We start from the raw sequence: 10,644 nt of genomic DNA on the forward strand, positions 1-10,644 counted from the left end.
GAAAATAACCTCAAACTTCAATTGCTCTCTTTACAGGTCTACTAAACGTGCTTGTACAGTCCATTTCCAATCCAGCGATACAATATGGGTTGTTGTTGCTAAGACCCCTAACCGTTCATCGAAATGATTGCATTATTTGGGAGATCCCAGCGGTCGACAGTGACACAGCCCCACTTTTCTAGGAGGTGGTTCGTTTGGTTTGTGATCTGGGAAATCCACAGAGCACGGGAACACGCGTTGCTCTGTATCGGACGGGAGCTCCCACCTGTAAAGTCCACATTGTGGAGAGCTCGAGCACTCACTGCGTCAACATCCCGTCTTCCTGCAGGAAAGACTCCAGCCAGTTTTACCGTCCCCCGCCCTCCGAGTCCTCTTGACTCGAGTCACTTTCCCCTACAGTACACGGCAGTGATAGCCGTCCACAACGCGACCTTGCTTTGCGCGCTCTATTTTGCCCCTCGTCCCTTCTAATATTGTCGTTTTCTTCATCTCATTCTCATATTCACGCGTGTATATTCCAGAAACTTGGGACACAGTTGCCGACTGGACCACGCGAGTGGAGGCGCTGGAGAGGCTTCACGATGGATCAAGACTCGTCTTCCTCGCGGGGCTTTCTCGGTCCGCTGTCAGAGGTGCCTCTGAACGTTGACTTGGAATCATGCCCAACAGCGACTCTCCAAGTATCGCCATTTCTGAACGACAAACAGCAAGAAGCAGGGAGCTCTAGCTCAAGTCGCCAAGAGCCTCAAGCCACGTCTGAAGCCCAAGATGGCGGCCAGAAACTCCAGGGACATCAAGCCGGTCTCAAGAGTAGTGGTCATGATACCAAATGTGTCCCAGTGGAGGCTGTCGTCCGTACACAGCGCGACACTGAGGGATTACAAGCATGCTTGAAGCACCCCGACATATCTGATAATGCACAGCCCGCATCTGGGACACATTCAAGAGGGGTTGAGAACACAACCACAGGAGCCACAGCGACGTCTCCAACAACCTCACGATCAATTGCAAAACCTTCTTTGCTACAATCCCAACCAGCCCCGGCGGCAGCTCCGTATCATAAGGACAACGACATCATCGGCAAGGAGCCAAAAAAGCTCAGTATAGAGCTCTCCGGCTTGCAACCGGCAAAAGACACCACTTCCACATCTAGCCAGTCTAACGAATTAACTCCTCCTCGCAAGTCGCTACCCAGAACTTCCACTCTTCAAGTCCAGTCGGCGAAAGTAACCAACGCTTATCTCTTAAGGCCAATCCTCAACAGTACCAAGAAAACGAATCTACCCTCAAGCGTTTCCAACTGGATCACAAGGCCAATCGTTAACAGCGCCAAGAAAACAAATGTCCCCTCGAGCATTTCCAGCTCTATCAAATTCCCTAATCGATCATCATCTGCAGCCTCTAGGAAGGCTTATCAGGAGAAGAAGTCGTCAAAACCTTCGTCTTCATCGGGTACGACTGCCCCACGCTACAAACAAGCAACTGGTTCAAGCGTTTCGAGCGTTTATTTCAAGGGTAGCGGTTCATACTATACGCCTTTCGATCCCTCCAACCGTGCAATGGACGGTACAACGAGCACGGGAACTAAGATACGCCCGTCGTCGGGCAGGGACCACCTGGATTCATCATCCCAGCTATCTCAGCCCGTCCCTGGATTTCCTGATCTCACTTTCATGGGCCCCCGTCAGGAAACTCAGCTAGCCCACTCTGAGAGTTACGGATATGCCAGCCCTTTGAACCAGCCTCGCAATAAATTGGAAGATCTCGATCCTTCGGAGCATACCCAAGAAACATTGGAGGATGACCGAGCGTCAAAAGACTCGGAACTGTCTGACGTCGAAAGTGTTGGTCCTCGGTCCTTTACCTCCAATAGCACCGTCAGTGCCCTGGGTCGATCTCCTGAGCTCATTATTGCCGATAGTGACGACGACGACGACGACAACGACGACGACGGTCGGGTTATTTACGATGCTGAGAAGAACGACATTGGCCGGGACGACAATGCTCATGCGGACCAACCTGACAACAATATGTCCGCTACAAATAAATCTTGTCCTCATAATCAACATACCAGAAACTCAGCCCTTGATGATGCTCCCTACAAAATTTGCAAAGGTAATGCTTCTGTCAATGTTCCTGAAGCTGCACATGAGGCCAGCTAACATATGTAACAGATCAGTTCGGCAACATAATCAAGACAGAAGGTGCACTAATACCCGTCGGCTATCAATTATTTGATGGCGGTTTTCCGTGGATATGTCCTGTCCGGTCCTGCAGAACATTGCACCCATCGATCAAAGCTTTGGGGAACCATTTTAGCGTGCGTCGTTCCGTCTCCTGTACCCTCGCGGTTTCTTAGGTTACCACTATACACGCAAAGACCGGCTGATGTGCTAACTTACTGCCTGAATTTTCTAGCATGGACACAAAGGAGCTTGTTACAATGATAACCTGGATGGTACTTTGACATTCTTGGGTCTGTATACCAAACTGCTGAACAAGCAACCTCCAATCATTGTTAGCAAGAAAGCCATGAGCCTTGATGACTCGCCAATGCTCGAGCCGTCGCATACCATGGCAAACCAGTACAAGTACAGGGTCAGATTTCCCGAGGAAACGTTGAATGAGCACACGCCGAGGCGTGAGGCACAGAGCAAACAGGTTGTATCTGGCCAGGCTATCATTGTCCTTCAAGGTCCTCCCCTACCAAAACCTGAAAAGATTTTGACTATGGCCGACCCAGATCGTCCTTATAACATGTGGCCCGGTATGTGCATTTCTGTCCTTGCCATTTTGTATAGCCCAACAAACGGCCAGCGCCACTAACTCTAGGGCTGCCATAGATGCGACAGGGAAGCTTGAGCAACTCTATGGTGGTCTGCTTCCATCTGGATGGACTCCTTACTACGAGTATCCGAAGCGCCAGTGGATATGTCCAATCCGGTCATGCCAGTGCCTGATGAAGAACCGGTATCACTTTGGCCGCCATTTCTTAGTCAGTACACATTCACTCACCCAGTCGTGGACGGCTTATGCTAACAAGGCTTTTAGACCCACCGTGGCTGTCACCTAAATGACAACCTTGATGGGACGTTTACCATACTTCGCAGCCCATCTCAAGCTCAGCTGGATGATAAGGATTTTACCGACACACCCTCGGCTGTCGTCTCACGCCAGCCATTAGACGATGAACCCATCCAATCGCCAAAGATCAGAATCAAAGATCCATCAGGTACCCAGCCGATTTGGGTCAGTCTCAGCTCGTATCTGGCATCCGTCAAAAGAGGGCATGCGAAAGACGTCAAAGAAACGACACCCGATCCAGTCCCGACAAAGATTAGGATTGTACAATCAGGACCGAGGGAAACCATATTTAAACCAGTCATGGAGGCTCACTCTGACGAGGAACTCACCATGGCGACTAAGGATCGGAAATATTCTTTTTGGTGGGGTAAGTCATCCTCGTGGTATACTCCGTCGCTGTTTAGGAGTTAACACGCTCTTTTCGTCGACAGATGCGGATCGGAATCTCAAGGACACACGTGGTGCCATGATCCCAGAAGGGTATGAGCTGGATAAGACGTGGCCTGGTCGACCGTGGATCTGCCCTATCCGCTCTTGTCGAGTAGTTTGCAAGAACACTTGGAGTCTAGGATCACACTTTGTAAGTTGACCATGACTCATGTCCTCCCATTAATTTGAGCAAGGTTCTTACGCTGAACTACTGTAGACGGAGCTGCATTCTTCGGTTAGCCTCAACGATAACAAGGACGGTACGTTCTCCATTGTAGGCACGCACCAACATGGAGCACCCCGTGTGGTATCAAAGCGCCTCGTCAGTCTTCATAAGGATCCAGTCGTCGAAGCATGCCTTCCCGTTCTTAAGAAGGGGGAGATCGAAGAGGAGGAGAGGAAAAGAAGCCAAATGGGAAGTTCCATGGACAAAGCCACCACGAACAAACCTGCCACGGACCCAGAAGAACTCTGGAAGTACTTATGCAGCATGGTCGACCGCGATCTCTCGAGGCCGAGCCATCCAAGCTTCGAGCATCTCATGGCCCTCCCCCGAATTCGGGATTTGAATATTATCGACAAAAGGCTGGGACCGAGGCCCCTGATGTGCTCAACGCTGGCAGTGGGTTTGGTTATTCAAGTAACAGGAGTGGAAAGGCAGGCAAAGCAATGCACAGCATGCCGCCGCGGAGACGGTCCGTTCTACGAGTGTGTCAGCATCTGCCCGGAACTTGCCCATGAGATAGCCGAGTCGAGTCCACCATTAGTGACATCGCCAAGCAATCGTTGGTGTTGTATGAACTGCGTACTCAATAAGTCGCCCCAGAAGTGCAGTCTCAAGGGTTCTCTGCTGGAACGCTTGGAGGACGGTAGTGTGAAAGAAAACATACCGCAATGGATGATATCTTCAGAACTACCTGCAGCCATGGTCAAGCCGAAGGATGTTTCTGTCGACGATGAGGCGGATAAGGATGTTGACCTCTATCGTCAAGATGCAACCAGCTTCAGCTATCGACGATCTGGGCGTCTAAGGTCACAAGCTGAGGCCACGCCTTCCGAGCCACAGAAACGGCCGTTCGCTTCGACGGATATGGCGTCTTCCACTTCTCAGGCCGTTTCAAATGCGCGGGAAGAGGAAGCAAGCTCTCTGCGAGGCTCGAAACGTATTCGCGCCACACAGAACACCCCTCACCAAGATCCTACACCGAGCGCGATCCAAGAATCCCTGGAAGTAGAGGACTGGGAAAGGGAAGCAAAAGCTATCCCAAAACAAAACGGTTCCTCCGACAGTAAGTGCTTTAACCAACTACCCCGTCCTTCCCTTACTTCCCGTGCTCCCCCTTTTTCCCCTTTTCTCTTTTAAAGGTGCTAACCCCCTTCCCCCCTCACAGACCTCGCCCTCTCCTCCTCTTACAACCTCTCCACCCACCAAAACCCCTCAACCTCCTCCACCCAAATCTGGTCCTCCCCTTCGTTCTCTCTCCACGTCATCAAAATCCCCTCTGGAGGCTCCCATCACCTTCGAGCCACATCAGACGAGCCGTTGTCGTCGCCATCTTCCCGAAAACAACAGCAACAGACCCGCATGTGCACGGTCATTGCTGGGAAGCTACGCGTGAAAGTGAAAGTAGGTCTAGAGGGAGAGGAGGGTGATACCGGTACGGTGTTCAATATCGGATTGCATGGGCTTTTCAAGCTGGGGAATGAGATGGAGTGTACGGTTGATAATTGGGGGTATAGCGAGGCGGTTTTGCAGGTTGTTGGTGTTAAGGGGGAGTGACGCGTTAGTTATTTTTGCTTGGTTGGCTGAAGTGTTTGGGATAGGAGTTGTTGGGTTATGTTGAGGTATACGGTACGGGTTTGTCTGTTATTGGAGAATTGGACACAACGGACAATGCTCGAATGAGCACGCCACGGGTGGCTTGACTGGGTAGGTATTTATGAGGTGAGTAAGAGGTTGGGTTGGGTTGGGTCATCAAATGTCCTTTATGGTCTCTTCCTTCACCATGCGGTAAAGGGTGTCGGAGTCAACATGTTTGGAAGGGTCTTGGTGTCCAGTCATAGGGACCGTGTTTGATACACACTTGGGGCGGGTTTACGCGCTTTGTTTGGGGTTTGCTTGGATGAGTCGACCACAACGAACGTGAAGGGCTAAGAATGAGCCGTACGATGCTCGAATGCAGGAAGAACGTAATAGGAAACGAGAAGTACTATATTGTATTAGTATTGTTTCATAAGTAGAGTTTAATATCACTGAAATTGAAGCAACTGGTATGGTTAGTAAGTGGCACCTTCATTTTGCCAAAGTTCCTGACTTTTGTCTTTTTTCCTTTCTTTCCTCCTTTTCGTCTTTTTTCTTTTCGCGCTAAGTACAGTAGGCGCCATTTCTTTCAGCACTGTGCATCACTTGACAGGACGGATGGTGTAAGCTGATTGGATGAATCCAACCCTCGGTAACAGTAACATGAACATGAACATGAACATAAATGCTGTTGACAGTCGCATAACAGAAGGCTAAAGGAGCTCACAACAATGCAAGAGAGATGGAAGAACATCCTTGACCAGGGTTACTATTGGTTTTGGGGCTACCAAGTTCCAAATACACCGGCACGAGCCGCGCCCCAGTGGCAGCTTTCCAGCGGCAAAACTTTCCACTTCGCTCAGACGGGACCATATAAGCCCCAAGTCCAGCACCTTCCAACAACTTCCAGTAGCTTACGTGGTACCGCAAAGACTCGGGCCGTTCGTTTTCAACTTCCAGGGAAATCTGGCATAGTCTGTAAGCATACTGCAACATTCATGCCCGCCAGAAATTGTATGCAAGACGGTGATTTTGAATGTCCCCACCCTCCAGCGCCCTTGAAAAGACGAGGGAAAAAGATAGGACACCAGAAGAATCGAATTTATAGTACTGCGGCGTGGCAATATATCTCCTCCATTATTTTTTACGGGCATAAAATGTACAGATTCGGGCATAGCGTACGCATGTCTGATTATGTCTGATTTCCCTGGAAGTTGAAAACGAACGGCCCGAGTCTTTGCGCTAGTCCAGACTCTTCCAACAATGTCTAGTAGCTTACGTGGTACCTCTTGGTGTCCTGAGAGTCAGAAAAAGCGTTGGTGTTTTTCGTAGGTAAGCAGCTAGCCATGAGTTCAATTCCTGGCTTGGGCAGTTGAGCTTTTTCCCTTCCTTTTGCTTTTTTAGTGTCGTCGTCTCCTTTCCCCCTCTGTCATGTTTGCAGCCCCAGGCTATTGTCATCGTCTTCAGTCTCACCTCACTGGAACCAAACAACAGCGCAAACTATTTGAGAATGACTGCCTGGGCAACAAAACACACCGTCATTGACTTAGTCATGGCTTCCATCTTTTCCACCATTATCATGTTTGGATAGGTAGAGGTATCCATCATGGATGGAGCTCCACAAGAATACATGGTAATGTTGGCCTATAAAGGTTCTTTCGTACCTCACTCTGAGTTGGGGAAAAACTGAACCAAAGGGAGACAAGACCTACCTGATCTTCATGACACCCCGCGTGCTTACCTCTTTGTGCTCTAGGCAGGTTATCGAAAAAGAACCTCCAAAGCAGCAGCCAGTGTTACCTACTACACTCTCACAATTATCTGTCGTGCTGTGTTGATTCTCAACTCAAGCTCAAGCACATCAATGGAGATGTTCTCAACCTCACCCCCCCAACAACCACCACCACCACCGCCCCCAAACCCCCTCGGCTTCCACCTCCTCATCTCCCCCATCCTCAACGCCTACCCAAACCAACGTCTTCCTCCCTTAGTCCTCCAATTTCCCCACGGAACCACGGCCGCCGAAACAACGGATTGCATCATCAACGCCGTCTGTACCAACCTGCATGATTTCTCCCTTGACAATGGGGCGGAGAGAATGAGGCTTGTTTCGAGTATTCACAATTCGCCGCCGCCGGGGACGGTAGGGGCGTCTGTGGAAAGGGTAGCAGGGGCGGTAGCAGGGGCAACAGGGGCAACAGGGGCAGTAGCAGGGGCAGCAAGCGGAGGGGATGGGGATAGAGGGGACAGAGGGGCCGGGGGCAGTAAAAAGTACGCCGTTTTGTCAGGCTTGCAGTTCCCTCAGGTGGGGGACTGGTTGATCAAGCTTGTGGTTTGGAGACAAGGGGTGAAGGTGGCGGAGGTGGAGGCGGGGTTGGTGACGGTTTTGGTGAGGGAGGTTTGGGAGGGGTTGCCTGAGATGGTTAGGACATTGGGTACGTACCTAGGTGTTGGTGATGACGGATGTATCCTGTGATGGTCCCCCTGTGGTAGGTACTCGATGGAATACCTATGCTTGTGCCGTAGAGGTAGAGTAGGATAATTTTCGTTGAAGGAAGTACGTTGCTAACGAATGGGTTGTTGGTCTTGTACAGCGGACTACGATAGGGAGTTTCTGAGGTCTATTGGGGTGTGGTGGTCTTTCTAGATGCGGGCGGTGTTAGTTTTCCCTGCTTGAGCGCCGGTACATACCGGAGAAACTCGTGAATACCGGATTTAGGGTCTGCGGCAAATTTCCTCTCCGGGCCACATGTCTGTCGTGCCCAGGCAGTCAGAGCAGCGTGCTTGCCTCGGAATTGGGGATTTCTTAGAGAATCGTACAGTCTGTTGCGTTGACTCTACCTGAAGCATCAGGTAGGTATGTAGCCGAGTTAGGGAATTTTCTGCAGACCCTAAATCCGGTATTTGCGAGTTTCTACGGTATCAGCAAATCAGCAATGCGAGAGCGAGAATGAAGGGTCGAGCAAGTTGCATGCTCGATTTGGACCTGGTATTATGATTGATTCCTTCTATGTTCTCTGAACCGCAGTTCTGCTCGGGATGATATGCTTCATGGTTTTCGGACGTTGCTGCATTTTTATGGCAGCCTCTTCGACAAAATAAGACCGGGATCCCCGTCGTGGCGTGCCTTCCCTCTGTTCCGCCCAAGAAAATGCGGGTGGTTTGGGTGCAGCTCAGATGACGGTCGGCAGAAACAAGCAGCATGCGAGGAAAGAGCAAGCCGTCTCTGCAGGCGATGAGAGCTCGGCTTTCCAAGGAACAGAGCTTCCATTGCTCACCCTTAGTTTCTCAGGACACAGTTCCTTGCTTTATCTCCAGTTACACTTCAAAAGAAAACCCGCAGTTCGAACACCCCCACCCCAAAACCTTTTCTTTCATCTTCGCAATCTCCACACCAATACTTGATTCTCTTACAATCAGGACCATCGGTCACATCACTTGTTGTATTTCTCCACGATATTTCTTGTCCATAACACCCGCTCATCCATTTCACGAAAGTGCCTATCTTGGTCATAGTGATGGTGCCTTTCAACTCGCATACCTCTTCCAACAATATGGACCTCAATATCGACAATTCAATGGACCAGTCTCGGTCACCTAATGGAGAGGACTCGACAATGATGCCTTTTACTTCCCATACCTTTTCGAACGAGATGGACTTCTCTGTTGACAATGGAATGAGCCAGTCTCAGTCACCCAGGGAAGAGGACATGTACTGGATAAATGGATTGAATTTAATGGTTGAAGGGTCGATTCGGCCGCCTACTACGTCCAACGAGCATCTTCAGACTCAGACGAAAAGTAACAGCCCCCCCAGCCCTTATCTCTTCAGTAACCCGAGACTAACCTCACCCAGTCGAGCCACAGAGAACGCAGCAAGAACCTCAAGAGCAGGGGCAATTTATGTCATCCACCGAGTTTGATCGAGTACTTGCCGAGAATAACACAGCAGTTATTGAGAATCACCAAGTTCGAACCGATAGAAAGTGGACGGCTGAGGGATTGGGAACAAAATTGAATCAAGCCGAATGGCAGGAACTAAAGGCACACAACTTAGTTCTTCACAAAGCGGTGGGAGATATTCGTCTAGACTCCATCTCTCACTACCAATCTCTACTCAAACAGCTACAAGACAACAGAAGCGCCATCGAAGTCCTAACAAAACGGATGGACGAGTCTCTCAATCGAGAAACATTGTCTGCTGCTGTACAACCCCGCCCAGATCAGCAAAACACCCAACATACATTGTCTCCTGACACACCATCACACCCCGCTCTGCATGAGATCCAACCTTTGCAAGAAAATGAACAACAAAGGGTACAAGGATCCGCTCACAGAGTGACAGCAGAGGCTGAACTGGCGGAGGAGAAAGAACTCCGCCGACAGCTGGAACTGTACTGTCAACGACAGATACAAGAAACAAACCGTTGGAAACTGGAGGCTCAGAAGTGGTCAAAACAATGCCAGCAGTTGAAACATCAGCTTTCCATGTTGGTACAGCCACACCAAGTCCAAGGAGCGCAAGTCCAGCACCTCCAAGCCCAGCAACTTCAAGCTCGGAAATCTCAAGCTCAGCAACTTCAAGCCCATCAACCCCAAGTCCAGCAACTCCAAGCTCAGCAATTTCAATCCCCTCAACCCCAAGTTCAGCAACTTCAAGCTCAGCAACTCCAAGCCTATCAACCCCAAGTCCAGAAATTTGGAGGTTAGCAACCCCTACTGGGGCGGCAACTTGAGCAACACCATTCGCCGCGACCTCAATCGCAACCGCCGATCAATTCACACCAGCCGATGGTCTTACAAAATGGACCAAACGGAGAAGTGAATGATTCTCAAAAGCACGCAAGCCCCAAAGAGCACCTTCAACAACTACATTCACCGAAATCAGATAAATCAGATTTCATGTCTCCGGGCGGGTTCCAGAATATGCTCGGCTTCTTGACCCAACAAATGACTGTGGAAGCTGAGAAACTAACGCTCGAGAAGAAGGGAACGCTCGAGAAAAAGGGAAAGCCCGAAAACCAAAAAAGAAAACTTCAAGACTCCAACGCCGCACAAGGCGAAGAGAAAACCCGAGAACCAAAAAAGAGAAATTTACAAAACCCTAATGGCGGCAGATTCTGAGCTACCTACCCAAGAGAAAGAGGGGAAGACCAGGGCATGCAAGGTGGTGGTAGTCGCCGGAAACCCTTCACCGGAACACAAGCACTCTTATCTAAGACGAGACTTCTGCTGCTGGAAGGCGGAGGTGAAAGGCAAAACGCATACAATGTTCGGTGTTGGGAACATACTTGATGCCATCAGCGAAGGGAAAGGAGCACTGTAGCGCT

At 50.1% G+C, this 10,644-nt stretch overlaps 2 protein-coding genes across 2 annotated transcripts; both read left to right on the top strand.

Annotated features, from left to right (window-relative positions):
• Positions 1 to 581: 581 nt before the first annotated feature.
• Positions 582 to 5,715, top strand: B0H65DRAFT_540238 (uncharacterized protein; the record flags this gene model as incomplete). The annotated part of the gene is made up of 8 exons (XM_062829146.1): positions 582 to 2,115; positions 2,175 to 2,320; positions 2,419 to 2,767; positions 2,844 to 2,995; positions 3,052 to 3,451; positions 3,516 to 3,664; positions 3,731 to 4,802; positions 4,905 to 5,715. The coding sequence occupies 8 exons, from the start codon at positions 582 to 584 to the stop codon at positions 5,291 to 5,293; spliced, it is 4,191 nt and encodes a 1,396-aa protein (XP_062680404.1). The 3' UTR covers positions 5,294 to 5,715.
• Positions 5,716 to 6,834: 1,119 nt separating this feature from the next.
• Positions 6,835 to 10,139, top strand: B0H65DRAFT_575980 (uncharacterized protein; the record flags this gene model as incomplete). The annotated part of the gene is made up of 4 exons (XM_062830641.1): positions 6,835 to 7,749; positions 8,831 to 9,115; positions 9,171 to 9,708; positions 9,815 to 10,139. The coding sequence occupies exons 1-4, from the start codon at positions 7,179 to 7,181 to the stop codon at positions 10,137 to 10,139; spliced, it is 1,719 nt and encodes a 572-aa protein (XP_062680405.1). The 5' UTR covers positions 6,835 to 7,178.
• Positions 10,140 to 10,644: the final 505 nt, after the last annotated feature.

This window comes from Neurospora tetraspora (assembly GCF_033439725.1).
Source record: "Neurospora tetraspora strain CBS 560.94 chromosome Unknown B0H65scaffold_5, whole genome shotgun sequence".
Lineage (NCBI taxonomy): Eukaryota > Fungi > Ascomycota > Sordariomycetes > Sordariales > Sordariaceae > Neurospora > Neurospora tetraspora.